General features: G+C 36.1%; 3 protein-coding genes across 4 annotated transcripts in view; 1 reads left to right on the forward strand and 2 right to left on the reverse strand.

Annotated features, from left to right (window-relative positions):
• The window catches only part of LOC108680516 (DNA-directed RNA polymerase, mitochondrial), a 31,721-nt gene extending 21,599 nt beyond the window's left edge, over window positions 1-10,122 (forward strand). For both annotated transcript variants that reach the window (XM_018169346.2, XM_018169347.2), the window contains exons 9-24: window positions 74-250; window positions 689-789; window positions 1,285-1,364; window positions 2,102-2,279; window positions 2,702-2,911; window positions 3,166-3,307; window positions 3,789-3,989; window positions 4,357-4,518; window positions 4,706-4,879; window positions 5,037-5,195; window positions 5,529-5,727; window positions 6,122-6,264; window positions 7,361-7,491; window positions 7,847-8,018; window positions 8,820-8,911; window positions 9,535-10,122. In XM_018169346.2, coding sequence (XP_018024835.1) covers window positions 74-250; window positions 689-789; window positions 1,285-1,364; window positions 2,102-2,279; window positions 2,702-2,911; window positions 3,166-3,307; window positions 3,789-3,989; window positions 4,357-4,518; window positions 4,706-4,879; window positions 5,037-5,195; window positions 5,529-5,727; window positions 6,122-6,264; window positions 7,361-7,491; window positions 7,847-8,018; window positions 8,820-8,911; window positions 9,535-9,664 — 2,451 coding nt within the window. In that variant the 3' untranslated portion in view covers window positions 9,665-10,122. The remainder of the gene's footprint in view (window positions 1-73; window positions 251-688; window positions 790-1,284; window positions 1,365-2,101; window positions 2,280-2,701; window positions 2,912-3,165; window positions 3,308-3,788; window positions 3,990-4,356; window positions 4,519-4,705; window positions 4,880-5,036; window positions 5,196-5,528; window positions 5,728-6,121; window positions 6,265-7,360; window positions 7,492-7,846; window positions 8,019-8,819; window positions 8,912-9,534) is intronic.
• Window positions 10,123-10,213: 91 nt separating this feature from the next.
• On the reverse strand, window positions 10,214-15,819 carry LOC108680517 (triosephosphate isomerase). Its single transcript, XM_018169349.2, has 5 exons — window positions 15,554-15,819; window positions 12,579-12,670; window positions 12,183-12,344; window positions 11,205-11,355; window positions 10,214-10,937 (listed from the first exon to the last, which is right to left on the reverse strand). The coding sequence occupies exons 1-5, from the start codon at window positions 15,663-15,665 to the stop codon at window positions 10,708-10,710; spliced, it is 747 nt and encodes a 248-aa protein (XP_018024838.1). The 5' UTR covers window positions 15,666-15,819; the 3' UTR covers window positions 10,214-10,707.
• A 1,296-nt stretch (window positions 15,820-17,115) lies between these two features.
• On the reverse strand, window positions 17,116-23,257 carry LOC108680519 (transmembrane emp24 domain-containing protein 1-like). The gene is made up of 6 exons (XM_018169350.1): window positions 23,013-23,257; window positions 22,480-22,577; window positions 21,471-21,667; window positions 21,201-21,267; window positions 20,421-20,588; window positions 17,116-20,116 (listed from the first exon to the last, which is right to left on the reverse strand). The coding sequence occupies exons 1-6, from the start codon at window positions 23,113-23,115 to the stop codon at window positions 20,039-20,041; spliced, it is 711 nt and encodes a 236-aa protein (XP_018024839.1). The 5' UTR covers window positions 23,116-23,257; the 3' UTR covers window positions 17,116-20,038.
• Window positions 23,258-23,849: the final 592 nt, after the last annotated feature.

The raw sequence follows: 23,849 nt of genomic DNA on the forward strand, positions 1-23,849 counted from the left end.
CAAGTCAAGATTACTTAGTGTGCAAAGTGTATTTACATGGTCTTCAAATAATGTGAATTGTTCCGGTCAACAGAAGAAAAAGCTGGATGTGTGGCAGGGCCGATGGCGCAAGGCGTTGCTTGAGGCTTATACTACCGAAGTCGAGAAGCTCAGGAAAAAATTCTTTGCCGATGATTTGGACAAAAACATTTGCTTGTATCCCTACCTCATGATTCTCTCACCAGAACAAATGGTTCAAATCATGATGCAGGTTTGTTTTTAATGTTTATATTTTGTGAATTTTGCCTTATTATCTAAGATGCACAGCTCAATGATCATGGGTAGCTTTGAAATTCTTGGAGCAGCGCAGATTTTAATTGAATTGTTTATATTTTATCTATTATTATATTCAAAATTACTGTGTGTAAATTAAATTCTCGGCAATATTTGTGTCTCATTGATGGAAGTTAATGATTTGTGAGAGATCAATCTGAGTTCTTTCAATGTTGACCAAAATTGTGAATGCTCAAATACTCCTTTCACTGACAATCAGGACATTGAATCTGGCTTCCCTCATGCTCTCACGACAAATTCTAGCAATGATGCTTTCTTCTCAAAAGAAATAAATTCTATGATGTGCTCTTCTCCCACTATAAATCCAGGCGATGAAGCTCTATTTTCACCGTGTTTAATAGTATGCTGCTCTCAGGAGATCCACACGATCGCTGGTGGGTCGGAGGGCAATTCTCCATCACTCAACTTCCTCTACTACCGCATCAGTCAGACGGTCTTTGGCCTGTTCTCCTTCAAGTGAGTCAGACGGTCTTTGGCCTGTTCTCCTTCAAGTGAGTCAGACGGTCTTTGGTCTGTTCTCCTTCAAGTGAGTCAGACGGTCTTTGGCCTGTTCTCCTTCAAGTGAGTCAGACGGTCTTTGGCCTGTTCTCCTTCAAGTGAGTCAGACGGCCTTTGGCCTGTTCTCCATCAAGTGAGTCAGACAGACAGTCTTTGGCCTGTTCTCCTCCAAGTGAGTCAGACGGTCTTTCTATTATTCTACGTATTATTTCTCAAGGTTGAACATTGATTAATTTTTATAGATATTTAAATGTTAAATTGAGTTATTTGCATGGGAAATAAGAATATTTGAAGTCAAGACACTTGTGGCAGTGGGAAAATGTTTGAAATTGTACTGAAGTATAGTACCTCATAATTTTTAATTGCAGATATAAGGAAGACATCGGTTTGCTGGCAGTGGGAAAGTGTTTGAAATTAGCCTGAAGTATAGTACCTCGTAATTTTTAATTGCAGATATAAAGAAGACATCGGTTTACTGGGCAAATTCAAGAAGATATATGCCGAGTACCTCAAGATCTACGGGGATCATGCGGGTGAGGAGCACATCTGCATTCCTACTTCCTCCTTTGTCACATTATAGCGAATTGCACTAATGTTATTTATTTTTTATTAATGGTCAGTGATATTTTTAGTGTTCATTATAGCATGCCGCCCACAATGGGTTAATGAATATATATTAATGTTAATCGTACAGTCACAATTCTTGTATTGAAACTTTAGTTCAAAACTCAACATGTTAAATATATGGTTCGTTGTTCGAAATCAGTATTATAGAATTTAGTTTTTGATTAGTTTCTTATAAATATAGAAGTCAGCTTGTGGTCATTCTGGTGGTGCCAAGAAAATTTTATGTTCACGATTTGTCGTGAAGATCGTGCCGTGAGTGCCCACATTTAATTCAGAAGTGTGTGGCTCTACGGTATGTTGGAAAAATGCAAAGCCTAAAATATGTCCATGAATGGGAATATACCAAGAAAATGGCATGTAATATTATTAATTTAATTATTTTTAATTAGCTCATACCAAGTGTATTTGAGAGACTAAGTAAATGTTCTATATGATCCAGTGTTATTTTTTACGTTCATGTGCTTTAATAAGAACTAATTAATATTAATAATAATATCTTTTATAATCATAATAAAAAAATATCTTTAATAATCATAATAATAATATCTTCAACTAAAATGGACCAGCGTGCCCGATAACAATGTTTGCAGTCAAGATAGACTTTACCCATAAATGTTGTCACTTAATCCGAGCCGTTTTCCAGAGCGTGGTTTGAACGGCCGCGTCGCAATGGAGCAGCTGTGCGAGCTGCACCCCGAGGGCCCTCGTCTCACCCACCGCCCGCCTGACTGGCCATTCTTCACGCGACTCGAGCTCGGCAAGTTCCTCTATACGCTCATCATCCGCAACATCTTCGTGTGGCATCCCATCAACACTGAGAAGTTAGCATCCTCATATCTAGCGTCACTCTCAACACTTGCTTATCTGTCCATGCTTATTACTTCAGTGTTATGTGCAATTTTGTTGTCTCACGTTTAATGCAAGGCCTATGCCCTGATTGTCTTTGTTATGAATTTAATGATAGTTGTTGTATTATCTTGATCTCACTTAAGTTCTAATTATTTTTTTTCACTTATGTCGGTCGATTCACATTGATTTCAACAACCAAGACTATTCTTTACTCGTGTAGCTCTTTGCATTGGTTCCTTATAGTGTTTAATTTGTCTAATTCTTCTACATAAAAATAATCATTGCAAGGGTGTTCTTGCTTATTTCATGTAATAAAATGATCATTCTCCGACTAGCATTAAGTTTATAGAAGCAATCTAATCGCATGAGATGGCAATAAGCTGTTCATCTGCAGACGCAAGCTGCCCGCGATGCAGGAAGTTGACAGAGTGTGTGGCTACAACAACGTCCTGGAGCTCCGTGCGCACTCGTTGCTGTGCCAGCTCTACAGGGAGACCAACGAACTCTCTTTTTTCCCAACCGAACTGCCGATGACCTGTCCGCCCCGTCCGTGGGTTACCTGCGAGACCGGCGGTAACCTGGTGCTCCCTAACTCCATGGTCAGGTCTGTACCATCTCCTATTAGGTGGTAGTGAGATGTTGTATTTCGGGATCAGGCTAAATATTTAACGAATTCCACCGATACTATTTATTAAATTAAAGTTCAATTCTAAACCTCTTGCAGTTTTAAATCCTGGTTCTTATGTCTAGGAAACTTTAAGTCTAGGTTTAAGTACAGCAACCATGTTACTTGTTTATAAAATTGCGTGTTGCTGCCTAAAGCACGACAGCACTTGACGTGAACCATATCCTCGCCAGACGTCCGCCCAACAGCCACCACTACAACGAGAAAGTGCGCAGCACTCCCACGGAACAACTCCGACCCTGCATGGACAGCCTCAACAACCTGTCCTGCACTCCCTGGAGGGTCAACGCACCCATGCTGGATGTTATCAGTGAGGTAACTTCTATTGTCATCTTATATTACTGTACTATATTATTATCCTGTCAGAACACGCAAAGTTTTAAATATCAAAAACTTTTTAATTTTTATAGTTGAATAGTTACTTGTTCTGATCATTCTGCTTCCCTTGATAGTCATGTATGTCCTTTTCAATCATAGTAGTATTGCTTAGATTTCTCAAATCCGTACTATAGATGATAGAATTTAAGGTACTGATTTTAATTTAAACTGGTGCATAATCTATTTCTTTGCCTCTTGACTTCGTCTACCTTACGCATAAATGACCATCCATACTCATTACTCCAGTGTACCAAAAGTCGCCTCATGACTGATTTTATTATCAAAATTAGAGATGTGTTACCGAGTGTACAAGGATGCAAGCAACGTATTTATGTATTAGAAACTCGGTTAAACATTGAAGCATGCTTGTGTTAGCTTATGAAAAACGCCATAATATTCTTGAGCTTTTTTGCCTCAGGTGTTCAACTCGAACAGCGGCGCCGAGCTAGACGTTCCTCAGCATCCTTCAGCGCTAACTAAGCCTGCGCCCTTGCCTCCCAAGCCATCTGCTAATGAGCGAGCTCGACACAACAGCATGATGCTCGATTACTTTAAGAAAAAGAATGAAATGCATTCCTTGTGGTGCAGCGCCTTGTACAAGATATCCATGGCTAGTCATGTGAGTTGCACAAATTTAAAAAGTACTTGGAAGAATGAAAGACTTTTTATTGTCATAAGAAATTGTTTTGAAAAGGTTGCGTGCCTTTCAAATCGTAGTTATTATAATTAATCGTTTGGGTGGAAAACTGCTTTCTTGGACTGTAACTGTTCATTCCTAGAAAATATAACTTCTATCCACATAAATATTAACCAAACGACTTCTCCTCAAAAAATTTTCCCTCATCACTGAATATAAACCCTTCTCTTATCTTATGAGGTTAGATTTTTCACTTATCTTGTGATTTTCTCCAATAAATTTTATATATATGCAACATACTCTCATTTTCTAGCCGACCAATATTTGTAATTTTTGTGAATATTTGCAGTTCCGCGATAGAGTTTTTTGGTTTCCTCACAACGTTGACTTCAGAGGCCGCGCTTATCCCTGCCCGCCTCATTTCAGCCACTTTGACTCCGATCTTTTCCGGTCGTTGCTCCACTTCGCTATTCCAAAGCCACTTGGTAAAGTGGGGCTGGACTGGCTCAAGGTAAACTACTTCAGCACTGCTGAAATATTATTTATTTGTGCTCCGTAATATGTTCGTATTTCAGTCTTTTGCCTTGCAAGCAATGCGATAAATTTATTAAAAATAGCATTTAAACTGCCATGCAGAAGGTTGAGTCATTGTTGCACCTTGGGTCGAGTGGTTATTACCGTGTATATTCTTTCAACAGACACACGTGATCAACTTGACAGGATTTCAAAAGCAGAATTCTCTCAGCGCCCGACTTGAGTATTGCGAGTCTGTGCTGCCTGAGATTTTTGACAGCGCTGAACGCCCTCTGACAGGCAACCGATGGTGGACCACGAGTGACGAGCCCTGGCAGACACTGGCTGCCTGCAAGGAGGTTGGTTGTACCGCATCTCCGTCCATGCTTCGGCTCCGAAGTTTGTCATTGATTCTTTGAATATTTCATGTTATTAGTTTCATTTGAAAAAAATTATTTGATTTTCACGATATGATATTCAGTATTCAATGAAACCTTTGCTATGATCACTTGTCAGCTTCACGCGGCACTGCACTCACCGGACCCTGAGGGTTTCATGAGTCGTTTGCCCATCCATCAAGACGGGAGCTGCAACGGCCTTCAGCACTATGCTGCCCTGGGTCGTGACGTCGAGGGTGCCACCAGCGTCAATCTAGCACCCAGTCCTGTGCCTCAGGTTAATTTTGAACTGCCTACTTTTCCCTCATATACTCTTGCAGTGCAGCTACATTAGGCGTGATTTGATTTTCCTGCAATGGAAAAAAGTAATTACAACTGAAACATGCGTAAGATTGGTCTCGTGAATTGGTCTCGTTCTCCTCATTCAGATATGAGCAATGCCAGTTAGTGAATTCATGTTTCCCCCGAACTTACATGATTGCTGATGCTCTGTTTTCACATTTGCCTTATTTATCATTTTGAATTTAATTATTTCCGAAGGTAGCTAATAAAACTGCATGGACCTCGTGTTTTATAATGTGCTTATATTTTTCAATTATATTATCGGCAGGACGTGTACACGGCAGTGGCTAACTTGGTTGAGAAGATGCGTGCCAGCGATGCGGCGGACCCTGCCAGTAAGAACCACGCCATAGCGCGGACACTTGAAGGCTTCATCAAGAGAAAAGTTGTTAAGCAGACCGTCATGACCACAGTGTATGGGGTCACTAGATATGGTTCCATTCTACAAATTGACAAACAGCTCAAAGGTACAAATGCATTATCTGAAAATGATAGTATTATTAATGGAAGTTGGGTTGTGAAGTAGACTAACATTTTGACATATTAATTAGTGTTTTTGTATATTCTCGCCCGTATCACGCGTGAGGATTTATCAATGGCACAGACCGTTTGTCCGTGCCAATGAAGAATATTTGTAAGGCATATGTGTTTTAAATTGGTATCGTGAGAGCTGGCTGAATCAAGTAGTATTTGAACTGTGTTAGCATTGAAAATATCTTTCGAATTCATATATAAAAATATTTTGTGATAAATTTTTATTTTGAACAATCATTGTTCTTGTATCTGTAATTATCCATATCAACTGGTTGTAAAAAGCATTTGCACTTATTTTTGTGATTATTAATACAAACTCGCTTCCAGAACTGGAGGGCTTCCCGCCGGAGAGTCGGTCAGCAGCGTCTAGGTACCTCAGTGATGCCACGTTCCGGTCGCTCGAGATGATGTTCATGGCTACCAAGGAAATTCAGGATTGGTTCACTGATTGTGCCACTCTCATCTCTAAGGTCTGACAAAACGTTTCTTGGTCTCTGAACTAGGTGTTTTTCTTTGCAATCTGTAATTATTTGCCTATTACCATTGTTTCCACTGTTTTGCTATTGCGTTCCAGGGTTGGCGATTTTTTTGATTTTTTTAAAAAAATCAAAAAATCAAAAATCAATGATTTTTTTGATTTTTTCATGATTTTTTTGATTTATTTGATTTTTTTGATTTTTTCAGCTTTTTCGTCTTTTTGAGGTGTTATTTTTTATGTTGCAATTAGCCTACTAACAATAACAGTATATGGATCATAATGGATGGCTAAAAAGGGCACTTATTGCCTTCAATAATGGCCAACAGGCCAAGGTGGTGTTTACCATTTTGGGATTTTTGGGTAAACAATTATTGATAAGTCTATTCATTAGCTTTGTAAAGTTTGTATGGAGCAAGGTAATGAGCTAAATATTGACCATTTAACTGGCTTCAATATACAAAAACNTTCACAACAACTATTTCTGGCTATCGTCAAGTATGAGGGCTGCATTTTTTATATTCATAGAGCTGAATCGTATAACTACCTTCCGCTTGTAGTTAGTTTAGGTTTGTTGCATGTCCTCAAAAATAGTACATACGGTAAGTTTGGTTTACGACGTGCAAATTGTTGATTTAGTGCGGATTTTCCTTAGAAGCATTTAATTGCGTGAAGAACCATATAAATATGCTGAATTGTATTTCTTTCATGAATGGTTGATTTAAATGGTTGAATGATTATTTTGAAAATAATGGCATGAATGTTGTTGATGATATATCCTGATGTTGTTGTGTTGCTACAACAGGTGTGTGGTCAGTGACGTTACTGACGTGTTGCCGCAACAGGTGTGAGGTCAGTGACGTTATTGACGTGTTGCTGCAACAGGTGTGTGGTCAGTGACGTGTTATTGACGTGTTGCCGCAACAGGTGTGAGGTCAGTGACGTTATTGACGTGTTGCCGCAACAGGTGTGAGGTCAGTGACGTTATTGACGTGTTGCTGCAACAGGTGTGTGGTCAGTGACGTGTTATTGACGTGTTGCTGCAACAGGTGTGCGGTCAGTGACGTGTTATTGACGTGTTGCTGCAACAGGTGTGTGGCCAGAGTGTGGAGTGGGTGACGCCTCTGGGTCTGCCCATTGTACAGCCCTACCACAAGCCCTCGTCTAGCGCTCAGGTGCAGAAGTTACATGCTTCCTCCATCACATCACTGGATAATTTATAGTAAGATCATTTCCTCAACGTAATTATTCATAGGTTGTAATTTGAAACGCAATGCTGTATGCCTCTATGTTTGTTTAGAGTTGAATATTTACCGAGCCTAGCGAGTAAATTGCAAAGCTTATATATTTGGTATTGATTCCGTATCATTATTTTCATTTGTTATTAATTTAAATTTGAAGCTTCTTGGACTTCCTAATCTTTGTTAGTAATCAAAATTCTGGTTTCTAATTTTTTAGTGATTTTCTTCTAATTCGAATAATTTTAAATAATCTCGTCTAAAAATTGAATTCAAATTATCGGTCATTACTTCAGCATTACGCACTCGTCTAATAAAATACAACTCTCGTATTTACAGCGCACCGAACTCAGTGAAGCAGCGCAACGCTTTCCCCCCCAACTTCATCCACTCACTGGACGCATGTCACATGATGCTCACAGCTCTGTATTGCCACCGCCATCACCTCACCTTCGCGTCTGTGCACGACTGCTACTGGACACATGCGTCAACTGTTGACACCATGAGCAAGGTGCTTCTTCCTTTAATTCCTGCTCCCAAAATTAATTCTAATATCATTTATCCACCGCAAGGTGCTTCTTCCTTTAATTCCTGCTCCCAAAATTAATTCTAATATCATTTATCCACCCTTCCAAAATTTATTGTAATTTCGCTTAATATTCACTTGCAGGGACCAGTTTTCATTAACTTTTTGTAATCGTATGCCACCAATTATCCGTCGAATAATTTGCGCCACTAAAATGTAGCATTGGGAGGTTATATTCAACTTGGTCCGGTAATAATGATTGGCGCCTTGAGTAAGTTTTATGATGTAATTTTATTAATAACTGGTTGACAACAATAAGAAATGATTGCCAAATAATTTTACGCGGTAGTGAACGTTCTTATGGAATAATAAAAACTTAACTTAATCTTGCACGACACTGAACGGCTCACAAGTATCATAAATAAAAAACCACTGCTGTAGTAAAATTTAGAATAATTGGTACAATGGCATGGGCCCAGTGATAACAGTTCAGAGTACCTGGATTGAAGCTGATAGGCGCGGATTTGATTCCAGTCTGTGCGACAGTTTCGCTACAAGCTGTGAATTTTCTGCGAAGTTAAGAATGGGCAGTGGGTTTAACGGCCTAATTAACGCTGAAACCGCTATTATTATTATTATTATGTCAAAAACATTAATATTTACTCGCACCACGGAATTACCACCGTGTACGGTTCAAACTATACATTAGTGTTTATTCATGATATTACGAGTAAATAAGTAAATTTGAAGTGCATGTATTTTGAAGACGTTACAATTTTCTTCTAGATTTGTCGCGACCAATTCGTTGCTCTGCACTCCCAGCCAATATTGTCGGACCTGTCCAAGTTCATGTGCCAACGATATGGTTTCCCTTACGAGTGAGTACATATTTGTTTCTTGGTCAGGTAATAACTTAACCTATTCTACCAGCTCATTTAAAAACCGACATAACAAGATGTACTGCTAGACGTAAATTTGTAATTTTTCATTTTTATTTTGCCGAAATTGTAATTTTAAAAGCAATTATACAGTCAGCTTCTATCGATAATAAGCTTTGGACTCAGAAAACGTTTTCAGCTCCGTTTCGGAGCTGGACTCCAAAACGTTTTCTATAAAGATATGAATTTGTGTGGACTATTCTTTTCTTTCATATTTTTAGTTAACATGCGAATTAAGCAAATAAGTGACATCAATTCTTTAATAAGCTTTGAAAGCGTAAGTCTATTCTAGATTTAGTTCAACTGTGATGCCTTAGTTGTCACGAGGTAAATTTTTGGATGAATTGCCTTCCCTGATGACAGCGGTTTTTAATTTAAGAGTTCAGGAAAGATAAATTGATAAACAGGCTACAATTCTCAGACCTTTTTCATTAGGCCTTGGAGCGACTGCTGCAATTTCTTTCAAGATTTGAAAGTTTTTTCCTGTTGTTCAAAAGGCCTTTAATTTGAATACTTATAATCTCCTCAGTAATTGCGAATTGACGATGAAATTTACTTTTCAGGAATTTCACTCATGACGGCTCTGCTGCCGATGGTGCTAGATTGAGAGTCAACTCGACACTAGAAGCGATACCCAAGTTGGGCGACTTTGACATTGAGCTCGTCAAACAAAGTAAATTTTTCTTCAGCTAGTGTCTGGAAGATTAAATAACTCTCAATCGGTGGGAAAATTGTATCACATAATGTATTTCTTCCTCGCATCATTTCAGTTAAATAACTATGAAATGTCGCTGTGATGAGTCAGGTTCATAACGTGACACGGGATAGATCTCAAATTTTAGTGAGATGCAACAGACTTACATTTTTAACCGTGATGAATGCAATATCAGCCTTCAAGCACCGCAACTATTTATGAAATTGGTGGTGTTCACTAAACCATATATTCAATTAAGTATGTTAAACCTAGTCGTGTCCGTCTCCATCACTAAATCTCATAGATCCCTGAGGAGGAAGCAAAAATTATTAATTACCAGATAATTGATATTAATTTAATTAAATAATGTTGTTGATAATTTTCTTCAAAAGAGGAATGAAAGTTCAACTCTCGTGTTGGTGCCATTTTAAAATATAACTGTACAAATCGACGTTAATTATTATTTATTATTGTCCTCGTTGTACCTAGGACCCTAAAAATCTCAAGTGGAAAAACCAAAAGGAAAGAGGATTTCAATGAAAATTGCGTTTCAAGTTCAATTTTATTTGTTTTAAGTTCAATTAACCACAGAAGACTGGTGCATACGCATTTATTCTAAGCTTGTAACCAGTTCATTTGCATGCTTGAAGAAAAATGCTTTCTAACATCGTTTGACTCATACTGTAGAGAAGATAAGTAACGGAGATAGAATTTCAGAAAAAATAAAAACGTTCTAAATATAATCATATAGCGTATCACAATGTAAAGTCAAAATCTTTGTCGACTAGTTCGTGGTCATGAGTGAGTGAAGAACGCAAATTCCTCCAATTTGTAACAAGGGTGGGAGATGCCATGCTGAAAATTTATCATGATAGGCTACCTATATATACTTACGTCTTACTTCGTCCACTGCAGCGACGTCAAATGTATTCCAATTAACCGTAATTTATGAAGTAGAAACTATCATTGTAATAGAACAGTAAATAATATTCATGTTCTAGACCAGCAACATGAACGTATAATAGCAATCAGTGCAACAAAATTAGCACTTGGCGTTGATGATGGCGACAAACTCGGGCTTGAGTGAGGCGCCTCCGACGAGGAAGCCGTCGATGTCAGGCATGGACGCGAGTTCCTTGCAGGTCGCGGCCGTTACGCTGCCGCCGTAGATGATGCGTGTGCTGTTCGCCACCTCTTCGCTCACGTTGTCGCGCAGCCATTGGCGCAGCTGGGCGTGCACCTCCTGGGCCTGCTGCGGCGTCGCGGTCTTGCCTGAGAACCCAAGAATATCAGTGTAATGAAATAAATATGCACTACATTGTTTCTATGTTCAGATAGATAGATTTATCTGCATTTAACACTGGTACGAAATATAGAATTTAGTATAGACAGGTACTCATTGAGAGTCGAATTTCACCATTAAATAGACAATGGTGGCATTGAGTCTTCATCCCTTGACTCGATATCTAAAATAAGTGATAGTTAAAGTTAAATTACTTACTTCATTACCAAACTTCAAACTCTTATATATGGACTGACCTGTTCCGATGGCCCAGACGGGCTCGTAGGCCAGCACCACCCTAGACCAGTCAGTGATGTTAGGCTTCATAGCGGCCAGCTGAGAGAACACAACCTCCTGGGTGCGGCCGCTCTCACGCTCTGCCAGCTGTTCTCCAAAGCATGGGATCACCTGCCAAGCACCAATATCAAGCATGTGCTTTACTTGGGACATAGAAATTAAACCTCAAGTAACGCAGCATAGGTCGAAATATATATATTTAATCAATGGCAGAAATCAAATTAATTAATGTTATCATGTTCGAGATGACTAGACTTGAGTATAAAGCAATTTAATATTTTCACAGTATGATTTAGGATTGAAATCAATACTAGAATATTTATTTAAATATAAATTCGTCAACTGCAAAAAGGATATTATAAATGGTGAATTATTTCATAGGATTTTTGCCCACTTATCTTTTGATAAAAAAAATCAATAAGAAGTTATATATGAAGTAAAATAGGTTAGCATCAGAGCATATGAAAATGAATTAATTTCGTCAGCATAACACGACATGTGGGTTACATGTGTAGGACAAATTTGAAGGAAAAATAAGGCCCATAGATATACAAATTTTTTAGTGCTCTTTAAGAATTCAATATTGTGCAATATGACACTAGTAATTTACTACCAGGTGGACTGTTTTATTAGGTGTACCTATGTACAATGAGAATGAAGAATAAAAACCTTCAGGGTTATTTCAACTCAATAAAATAACTTAATATTTAATTATACAAAAATGTATCAACAAATACATGTTATACATCAGTACCTAAGTTGATGGTAATTCCTTGTAATAAGAAAATTAATTTGTTTGAAAAATTCTGACCTAAATGAAAGCCTGGCTGCACACAATCACAGAAGATCAAGTTTTCACCATCCACTTGCCTTTAATACTAAGTCAGAATCCATGTCATTTATACACATGAAGAAAAAGTTGGTGGAAAAATTCTTACCTTGAGTCCTTCAGAGAGGGCAAATCCAATTTTCTCACTGATCAGCTGATCAGACTCTCCAAAGACGTTCCTACGCTCCGAATGGCCAAGAATCACCCACTCGCAGCCCAGATCCTTGATCATGCCAGGTGCAATCTCTCCAGTGTAAGCTCCTTTTGCTGCCTGTATATAGATTTTATTGTGATGTTAATAAATGAAACTTATAGGGAAATGACTAATTGATGCATCATTTTTGAGCCACAAATTATTTTAAAAGTAAGCTCTAAATCTCATAAAGAATACTTTTACATAACAGAAAGGAACAGCATATGGAATAAAGGCGCACATTTCATAAAAAAATATGCAATTAATCTTTTATACTAAAGACCAGAAGCAAGATATTATAACTGACTATACCTTGTAACAGTTCTGGGCAGCAACACCAATGTTATGTGGCACAGTCTCGCGTGAATAAGCAAGGTAGCATTGTGGGCAGCCAACAACCACCTCTGAAAATAAAATTCGAATTGTTCAACTTGTACTGTACCACAATTTTTCTAACTAATTGTAAGAAAAAAAGCAATGCAGACTAAGATATAGATTGCACGACTGGTTAAGAACTGTGTGAATACAATTCAGGAGCAGGCATATTCTGAATTAATCTGTTTGACTTTGGCAGAGAAAAATAAAAAAATAAATTTTAGATAAGTAACTGGTCATCTAAACAATTATGTTAAATGGGTTTGTTCAACTAAAAATCAGGTTTATCACTGGCAGCCATGAATCATAATGAAATGTAGTGATTTCATCACTGCTACAGTAATGCAGCAGGTAAATGAGATAGAAATAAAAAAATGGTAATTTTCTGAGGCAAATTTTTTGCACTCTGCAATTAACATAAATTACTATGTTCAGATGTTAAAAATGAAGAAGTCTTGTGATGTACAATTTAAACAAAGAAGAGTTTGCAGAAAGCAGCATTAACAAATTTTACCTGACTCATGTATTGTACTATTAAAGAAAAATTTATCAAAATGAAGGTATAAATCTACTTTTTCTTCATTGAATATATCGAAACAATTATCAGGACTTACTCAATATCAATATAATGAATATATAGTGCAAAATTAAGCAAGGCCATGTAGGTAATCCAGTGTTGCAACCCTGCACTGAACTGTGCCTAAAATTTGTGAACTCATCCTGTTATCACTGATTTTTTTTGTAGACCTTATGAATATTGGTCATAATAAACCCTTATATATGGAGCTTTTTCCAATGCATTGGCAAAGCTTTCTGGCACACATTATTACCAGATGAATTTTAATTTTACATTTTTCTTTATCAAATAAATCATTGGTAAATGTTGAGATATAATAAGGAATAATGTTAACCTACAACTAGATGAAGAGCAAACATGTTCGTATAACAATGGTGCCATTTTGGGATGGTGCCATCATGCCAATGCCATGATTGGGAAATACCACAACCAGGCATGAGGCATGAAATGCAGCTGCTTTTCAAGCCATGAACACATCATTCTTGCCATTTCAGCAGTGGCAAAGTCAACTGGAATAATCTGAGGCTGACTAAGCTCATGACATTTCTGGTATGGAATATAACTAGGTACCTTTTGAGATCTGAGCTACTACCAGACCAGAGCTTTCCTGCCCTTTTCAAGGCTGCAAGATTCCAGTCTGAATTTCCCATAGATGAACTACTTCCTATCTAGTATCTACTTATTAATAAAAATGCATGTCAGTCATTATCTATTTATGAGTCTGTTCTTCCACTACCTTAGGGCTAAGACTGAGTAAGTTGAATAAGATCTTGTCTGTCATAATATATAGTGTCATTATTTATTTTTATTTTACATTCCACACTGATTATGCATTTATCCATATACTATGATATTGCATACCGTACACTGGGGTAACTTTGACCACTTTTTTTTCAAAATGATGCAATTTTTTTACTAGATACGTTAAACTTAAATTGAAACATGCAAAATACAGGTCTATACTCTAGTTTACTCACCATAAATTGCTGGCTCCTGCCTCTCATAGTTTTGATGTAATTTAAAAAAAAGTGATGGTCTTTGTTACCCCAGCTCTTGGGGTTTCTTTGACCGGGTGGTAAAATCAATTTTATTTTTTGGTAAAATAACTCCAAATAACTCTATGCATTGTAGTAGAACTCTTCTAGTTACATACGTATGCAAAAGAAAAATTTTAGGAAAGTGTCATAGTTTGCAAATGGGGGGTGCCGCCCCCAAATGGGCAAAATGTGACCATCTAATGGCAGCCGACCCAGCCGTGATGGGGTAACATTGACCGGTTTGGAAATTAAGTTAAAATTACCATATATAAGACTCTGTAGAGTCTGAAACACGGTTTGGAAATTAAGTTAAAATTACCATATATAAGACTCTGTAGAGTCTGAAACATGAAGAAAAAAACATTAATAGGTGTTTATAGGTACCTATGGTAATTTTAACTTAATTTCCAAGCCGGTCAATGTTACCCCGTCACGGCTGCCATTAGGTGGTCAAAGTTACCCCATTGGGGGGCGGCACCCCCCATTTGCAAACTATGACACTTTTCTAAAATTTGTCTTTCGCATATGTAACTAGAAGAGTTCTACTACAATGCATCAAAACCTGGAGTTATTTTACCAAAAAATAAAAAAATTGGAGGGGATACTCCGACAGGCTTTAAATAATAGCTCTTTTTCGTGGGTAACATTTTTAATTTTTTAACCTATTAGATATGCAAACTTTTTAAATCTTTCTAATGTGTTACGTAGCCTCAGTATTAGGCCTTTGACAAAATTTTTCTATGTCGAATCGTTTTTGAGTTTTGGGGGTTTTTGTTAAAAAAACGAAAAGTGGTCAAAGTTACCCTGCCGGTCAAAGTAACCCCATTTTACGGTACAAGATTTTACGGTACTGTACTGTAGGTACAATGAAGACAACTTCAACTTTGGAACATAAGTAGGTATGCACACACAGTATAAAACAGGCAAAAAAAAAAAATACAATTTGAAAGTTTCTATTCTGACATGAGAATTTAAAACTGATTCAGTTCAGTGATTAGATCTTACTAAGTTACAGTACTAAAATCTCTGGTTCAAAAATTCAATCTACCTAGTACCTACTGACGAGGCTACTGTTAAAATTAAAAACAATGATTACTGAGACCATGTTGGTGAAATTAATCAAATCAGTTTAGGCTGATTTGATTAAAAATAAATAATAGGAATAAAACAACAGCATAAATTATTAATTCTTGCCAATTGCCAAACCATTGCTTCTGCTGTCAATGCTTAATATTGCTTATAATAACTTATATGAAAGCATTCCAATTCAAACGTTTAACAATAAATTTTTTTCTTACCAACATTGGGATCCAGAGGTCCTTTCTTCAGAAACTCGGCAATGCCATTGATTTCAGATTTGGTGCCATTCATTTTCCAGTTACCTCCAACGAAAAACTTTCTTTCTCCCATTTTGGACGTTATAGGATCTTACTTGCGAACGCACAATGTATAACTTGATGTTTAACTTGCAAGGTCTTACGTGCAACTAAACACGATTCCACGAATACTCGACACGCTGCTGAACCTTTACAGTAGCGTTCGACCTTTTGACCTTGGATTACACCGGCAAGTGTTCAACTTGTTTCTTAGCTGGGTAACAATTATAATTAATACTTTCAGTTACAACTTGAATATTCAAACAATCTATGGAAAAATGTAGGCTAACAATTGAACGGAAGTAGTAACTGGAATTCATAAATTGAAAATAAAATGTATTTTATTTATTGATTGTGCTATGAGAAAAGAAGGGTCAACAACTTACACGAATGCAAAAATAATTATCTACCGAAGGATGAAATAACAATGGTTTCTAACGAGTAACGAGGATCTACTCAGTTCCACTCAAGCTTGGTTGAACTATATACTAAAATTACTAAGTAGTTCAACCATGCTACTCAAGCTACTAATCACCGGTCGGACAATACCAATCTGATTTTTTTTTTGGACTGTTTCGCACGATTGCACATAATGCAGTGATATTAATATTGAACTAGGTCCATGAATTAGCATAAGCGGTTAATTCAATGCTTCAGATCTTTGCAACATACATTTTCAAGTGAAGCGTTATATTTTTATGCACACTTAAATTTTCAAACTACTGCTTATATGAAAAAATTTAAATTTCTATCCTAGCCAATGCTATGTAATATGAGCCTCAACCCCTTCAAATCATGGATGAACTACCGGTAACCATCATTTCAACCATGTCGTTAAGTGATGCTCGTGAAGATGAAACGTCCGGCACTTCACTTGAGCTCAATATTTATAGTATAGTTAGTTACTACTTATAGTTATCTTACTTGAGCTCAATATTTATAGTATAGTATCTTCGGCATTGAAGTATAGTACTTTCGGCGTGTCGCCGATTCTTGTACTTCTCCTGACTAGACTGGCATTTTGATAAAATCTTTTCAACGGACGCCAGGTTTAAAATCGCTCCTAGATTTCAATTGTTACGTAGGATAAGAGCCATTTCAAGACTAAACATATGCTCCTGCATGGCCTTGTCTAGTTTGTTCTTGAACACTTTCATACTCGGAGCGTCAACAATATCTTCAGGGAGGCTTTTTCGCATGTCGGTGACTCGAAGCGAGAAGAAATCAGAAGATATGTTGTCGCGGGGATAAATTTTTTTTAGTTTATAGCCGTGGCCCCTGGTGTTGGTTTTTGTTTCAAATTCTAGTAATCCTTCGGGGACCTTGTATAAACCATGAGTATACTTGTATATACTTCAACGAGGTCACCACGCAGGCGACGAAAACGGAGACTGGGAATATATTCTCTTATATTCGATTTGATTCAAGTATGGTTGTTACTGAGTTGTTACTGAGAACCGGCCATTAAGGTTAAACAAACAGAATGAAGCATAAACTTTCATCAAATAGTATACCAAAAATAAACATGTTCCATTGCACCACAATATACTAGAAGTTTCAAATAAACTTTTTGCTTAGTATATTTCTAATATTACCCCGAGAAAAGAAGATAACGTCACAAGAACGTCTTGAAATTTTAGAAAGCAAATTAAAGGCAAACTAATAAGAACATTCATAAAGATGAAACTTAGCTCGTTTCATTGCTGTAGAACCGAGCTAAATAAAGGAAAAAAGTTGCAGCTTTCAAATATTGGACGGACAGGAACATCTGAGAACACATGCGTACTTGAAGCAAATAAAATCCTAAGATTTATACTAATTTCATTTACAGCAATTAATAACATGAGTTTTAGGTCGAGAAGCAACAACGGTCAGCAGACCTTGTCTCTTCCTTCAATTAGCAGAACATGACTACAATAAAAACAATAATTGAGGTTTAGTTTGAGATTAACTAACGCAGTGATAGAACCCAGCACACTGCCTGGACAATGCTTCACAAGCGCAATCACACAGCTTGCCTCACACCAAAAATAACAACAGGTACTCCCAAACTAATTACTAACTAATCAGTAAGTAAAAGCATAATAAACTGTCGTATAAAGAAGCTCCACACACGGAGATCAGAGGACCTAACTTTGGGACTTTCAAAGATAGAGATTCTCATTTTCAAAGTTTTGTTCATTACGATGAAGTACAGTAGAAAATTACCATGTTTAGATAATTGATTAAGTTAAACAACATGCAAGTAAACCTTGTTCCAAGACCCATCAATACCAGCAAAGAAACAATTAAAATTATAACTAAAAAAGAACCGTAAAACACAGTAACAGAAATAATTTTCTTCACAACACTTATTATTCCATTATCCTTTCAGAGAAAAGAAAAAATTTCCAAGTAATCGGTGAACAAGGACACATCTGCCCAACCATAATCACTTTCTTTGACCATACGATGCAGCTAACACAAATAAAGTTCTTTGCACTCATTTATAAAAGCTGATCCGACTAAAGCTCCAACCTGAACTTAAAATTATATCAACTCAAACCGAAACAATCTGGTTACCCTGATTAGAACGCAACACGAAATAAGATTCTTTAAGTAAACTGGCAGTAATATTTATGACCGAAATGAGAACGCGCTGTCCAAGAGAGACTAAAGGGGAGTAATACTGTGTAACCGTCAGTCAATTTAGTTACGTCAGTTCTCTAAACGTGCATATTTTACCAAGAAAAAAGAGACAATTTTCCTGAAAAGGAGAAAGACTCCACTACTCATTATTGAAAAATATTCGTTAACAATGTTCAAGGCAAAAAATTTCTAATGTACCAATTAGATTAAAAAACTTAACAAGCCTGAAAATAGGATCAAACATTTACGACAGTGATGTACAAAATAATTTAAATTCCATAAGTAGCTAAAATTTTCGCTTGAAAAAGGTTTCCTGCTAAAAAAACGAAATAGACTCTTTCATAAAGTTATTAATAAGCTTCCAATACGCAACGGTGATGATGAAAACTTAGACTAATTTAGCATCAAGTTTATAGTAATAACCAGCAAGGGGAGGATCGGGAGTTTGTGTGAACACAAGCAGGTTACAGGGGCCATGAAATTATTAAAAATAATATAAAAGCGTCAGTATAGAAATGTCGTTTTAGAAGCTGTCTAACTCAACAGTGAACTGAGGTTCGTAAGGCTATAAGAAATAAACCACTCAACCAGAGACTGGAAATAAGAAAACGGATTGCTCATATCAATATAAGCTATACCAAAAATTGAAGTAGCCCGGCGATCACATATAGAATGTAATTAAAAACATTAGATTTGAACAAATAGAATGAATGGCGACTTCATTCGTGTATCTTCGATTGAATTACAAAATAATAAGAGACATAGAATAAAAATAAACATGTACTAGGGCTCCAATTGTAGGTCCCATTACAAAATTTGGGAGATTCTAAGAAATTTCAGAATTATATCAACAGAAATCAGATGTAGGAAAAAGAGATTCATCAAACTAAATCAATTAAAAAAATTCTGGACATGGTCAGGTATTCCAAGTGTGCCAATTAACGGCATGTGTTCGACAGGCGATATTATTTTCAATAGCACAAGAATAAAAATTGGGACACTTTTAATGCATCATTAATAGAGAATAAAACTTGAATCAGTAATTTTCAAGCATGCATATCCGAAATCAATCTTTGGGTAATCTTAATCAAATAAAAACACCCAGCTTTTTTTTACACATCCTTACAGCCCTGCACTCACACCCCAACAACATTTATCATAAGACTGAATAAAAGTTGCATGTCACATGCGCGAATAAAGACTTTGAAACACTCTCCGTCAGCCAAAATGATCAGAGATCATCAATTTGTCACCCGTGAGTATATTGCACATACGTTTAAAAAAGACCATTGGCAGACGGGCTTGTTATCCTGGTATACTTTTATATAATTTATGACATTTATAGATAACAAAGTTTACATAAATCCTGCAGAACCATTGCCAGCACTTCAAACAATCAAAGCGCATCACAACCTTATAAGGACACATCCGGCCAAAGTGGCCATCTCATGAACTGGACATGGTGCTGAATGTGAGAGGCCAAACACATGACACAGACTCAACAATAAAGTGTTACTTATATCCTCACATCAATACGAGCCAGAAATATTTAGTAACATGAATGAAGTGGTCGCGCATATATACCTACAGTGGCAAATGATACACACAGAAATCTTTTCCATCAGCCCCAATAACCAAAATACCATCAAGGTCCATACAGCAAAATCCGCAGGCTAAAATTGTAAAATATTGTGCACAACCAAGCATTAATACTCATGAACAGTAGACCTCAATGGTCAGTCATTAAAATAAAAGTATGGATGATTTTCGACGCGAGTTTCAAGCCCTTGGTGCTTTACTGCTGCTGCTGCTGCCCCCCAAGCCAGTGTCCCCAAGAAGTCTTCTGATGATTACCACCTGCAAGTAGTAATACTTTCGAGTAATGCTGGTAGTCTCATGCTGCCAAATTTTATTGCAAATGATCATAATGATCATTTAATGATTGATTCGATTCTTCTAAAACAAACAGTACAAAATGTTCATTACTAATACCAAGTTAACCAGAGAATTCCCACTAAGTTCTCTCATAAGCAATCATTGAATAAAAATATTTACATGCTAGGATTCATTATTTTAGCTAATTTAAGGCTTAATTGAAGGATATTGCGACCTATTCAAAATATCAAAATGACATGTTACATATGATTTGCGTTGTATTCACCTGGGTTACTGAAGTTGCTACCAGAGCTACACAGAGACCGATGCTCCAGTAGAAAACCCAGTTGTTGTTGTCCAGCAGCAGCTGATAGTCTCTAGCCTCCCTGGCTCTGCTCTGTGCTTGCTGCTGCAGCATCACGTTGATCCGCGAGTCAACTGAACGTAAGCTCTCCTGGTAGTTGCAAAATAAAATCCTCATGAAATTCTTTTGAAGAAAATTACAGATTTTTTAAACAAGAACATTAAAGATCATTAAATTAGATGGTCAAGTCAGAAAGCCACAATATTGTCAAGATTAATACGTAAATTTTTTGCTACTGTGGAATTGAGTCATTTTACTTGGATTATCTTTCATCTTTGAAGTGACATCTTTAAATCAATTATGAATCTTGAGCTCAGACTATGATATAGTAGCAATATATGGTACATTTTCAGACTCATTGACATTTTCTCCGTATTTATATCGTGTGTGAATAATCTAGATTCTTGACTGAAAATGAGATTAAATGAGATGGGAGTGATGAGGCCATTTTTAAAGAGAAAGTAGCTGATAGTAAAGATAATTGTGAATGTAACATATTGAGTAGACAAACAATTGTTGAAATAATGAATACAGTAATGTATAGACAATTAAAATATCTAATCGGGTAATGAAGTAAAGTTACTGGACAGCTCTCATAAACGTGTCAATATCTATTAACATAACACTCAATTAAAGAAAACAAAAGATTTTTGCATTTATGAAAGCAAGAACAGTGGAAATTATACAATATAAGAAACTTACAGTGAAATTTGCCACATGGATGTCTGTTTGTTCAAGCTCAGCTGTGTATTGCTCCCATAGATCAGGCCTGAAGAAAAGAAATATAGACATGCAGCAATAAATATATAGAATAAAACATATAGTACAATTTTGAGCATATTGCTATCAAAACTAAAAAATTTCATAACCCGACTTAAAATTTCTCATCGTGAATGACTTATTCTTATTTTTTTTTTTTGTCAATTGGGGACAAAATCATTCATGAGAAGTCTAAAATTCCTCAAATCTTACCTGAATGTAGTAATGTATAAATTGATTAATTTATCAGAAAATTTTGAGAACTGGTTATCAATGCAGATTGCATAGTAACCGCCTTGTTCAGACACTTCTTCATATTCAGAGTTTTGTTTCCAAGCATACGGGTGAACCACTTGACCTCTGGGGTTGCGAACTGCAAAACCCGCCATTCCATCACCTCCTTTCAAGACCTGAAAATAAAATGTTTGCAAGAGAGTGTAGTCAGTAGTATTATTGCAACTTCCTCAATTCATATAAGTTAGAAAAACTTGGGAAAGTTTCATAAATTAGATTACTTTACCATATTTCAAGCCTGAATTATGATAAATTATTTAATCCAACTATTTGCACAGGGTGTCCTTTTTTCAAATAAATATTCAGCATAGGCACAAAAAGATGGTAAAGCCTGTACTTTATTTCAGTTAAGTAACATGTACATTCAGTCATAATTAACGAAATGATCAAAGAGAGTTGATCAATTTTTGACAGTGTTTATTACTAAGGATGACCAGAGGCTGTTATAAAAATCCATTTCGGTTGACATAAAAGTATGCATTTTGGTTGGCAAAAAAGTATGCACTTCTTTCTCCGTTTATTGAGCTACATGTAGTGCTTATCTTTCACATAAATGGCTTGCCAATATTTTAATAGAAATTTTTTCTCTTTTAAAATTTGTAAGAAATGAATTCTTTCTTCCCACCATTGTCAGTATTGTCATTATTGTCCCATTTGTTTAATTATCAATATAATGCTTTTGCGATACTACCATATAGTATAGGCTTATAAAAATCTTTTTGCTTGAGGAAAATCAAGATCATCAACTATGGCCTGCCATACAGGACTAGTTATATAAATAATCAAACGTGAACTAAATGATGTAGGTGTGTATGTATTAAAAGGATATGCTGATTTTACGATACAACACTAATTTCTTCGTTATTATAAGGAAAGAGAATGGGTTCAAGTGATGAGTAACTGAAATGATGAGTAACTGAAAACTCACATTCATGCTTGTGAAGATAGTGCCGCCAGGATGGACATACTGATAGTAGCAGTCTTCCTTGCCTGCATCAATGTGAATCCTGTAATCCATTGCAAGCCCTGAAAAAATGCACAAAAATTAAATTATATTACTTTACACACTACAGATAATTTGAACCTGGTTTTAATTCATTTGAACTGCAATGCAGATTCTATTGCAAGACAAAATACAAAATAGAGAACCCCAGCAACCCAAACTCCCAAAAAACTTGTTAAAACTCCCAGCAGCCTCAGAATTTGATGAGAATTGTTTCCTTCAGAATTTCAGAATTGATTTCTTGTGAATGCATAAAAGGATTAAAAAGTTTATACTATTTTTAGTAGAAGATACAAACAATTAGTTTATTAAACAATTTGCTCCAAAATTTTATTCAATTCTAGCATTAATTCTCAATTGTAAGAGATAGCATGTCTTATCAGATGTAATATTAACAAAGCTGGGGACACTCATTAATTAAAATTACTTCCCTAATTAATTAATTAAAAATTAATTACCTGGAGAATTTTCTGCCCAATCAGTTTCTGATACAACTACATTGACAAATAAAAATATAAACAACAGCAAAATTGTTTCAGAAACATGAGCCATGTCAGCCATGTAAGTAATTTATCTAGTTTTACAAAATTATTTCTGAAAATACTGTAATGTTTTTAGATATTTACAAGCAATTCCTGGAATGTTTCTGTTTGGTTTTCAAATAATAACCTTGAAAAAAATCAAATTTTGGGCTAACAAAATAAAAATTAAATTTATTAAAAATAATAAGAATCTGAAAAATATAAACATCACATTTAGTAAGCAGTTTTAGAATAAGAATAACAATTAATTAAATAGTATTAATACTAGATACAGTGAGCTCCAAATAAAAGGTTACTACACTCATAAATTCAATTAACTATAAAAATTAAGTCAATATGGCATAATTACAGAGCATAATTAGACTATGTGATCTCTTGAGTAAGGCAGGAGGAGCCTTTTTAGCAGATTGACAGCCTGGTCTAGGTGTAAATTTGATAGTTTCAAGATATTGTTGGCCCAGGTTAAATAACTTTTGCGCTAATTTCTAACAAATAAGTTTGGTAATGGGTCTAATGACTTTTCCAGAGTCTGTAACTAATTCTACCAAACAAACAAAGTTAGCATTGCCAACAATCAAAGAAATTACTCTTCCTAATTTTCAAAGCACATAAGAGTGATTGCCATGAATTTGTACAATATCTCCTATCTTATCAGTATTACTAGAAGTTACATTGCAAGACTGAGATCGTTGACAAAGTGAAGCCAGATAGTCCGAATGCCAGAATTTACAAAAACTTTGTTGATTGCAAGTT

Source organism: Hyalella azteca, unplaced genomic scaffold, assembly GCF_000764305.2.
Source record: "Hyalella azteca isolate HAZT.00-mixed unplaced genomic scaffold, Hazt_2.0.2 contig9798, whole genome shotgun sequence".
NCBI lineage: Eukaryota > Metazoa > Arthropoda > Malacostraca > Amphipoda > Hyalellidae > Hyalella > Hyalella azteca.

Bases quoted from the DNA above. Each gene is read 5' to 3' on its own strand.
- LOC108680519 (XM_018169350.1), bottom strand. From the start codon at position 23,115: ATGGCTGACATGGCTCATGTTTCTGAAACAATTTTGCTGTTGTTTATA. The intron at 22,578-23,012 runs GTAATTAATTTT...GCATTTTTTCAG, and splicing joins TTGGGCAGAAAATTCTCCAG to GGCTTGCAATGGATTACAGG. The intron at 21,668-22,479 runs GTGAGTTTTCAG...TTTTATTTTCAG, and splicing joins CTATCTTCACAAGCATGAAT to GTCTTGAAAGGAGGTGATGG.
- LOC108680517 (XM_018169349.2), bottom strand. From the start codon at position 15,665: ATGGGAGAAAGAAAGTTTTTCGTTGGAGGTAACTGGAAAATGAATGGC. The intron at 12,671-15,553 runs GTAAGAAAAAAA...TTTTATTTTCAG, and splicing joins ACCTCTGGATCCCAATGTTG to AGGTGGTTGTTGGCTGCCCA. The intron at 11,356-12,182 runs GTAAGAATTTTT...GGTGCTTGGCAG, and splicing joins CCCTCTCTGAAGGACTCAAG to GTGATCCCATGCTTTGGAGA.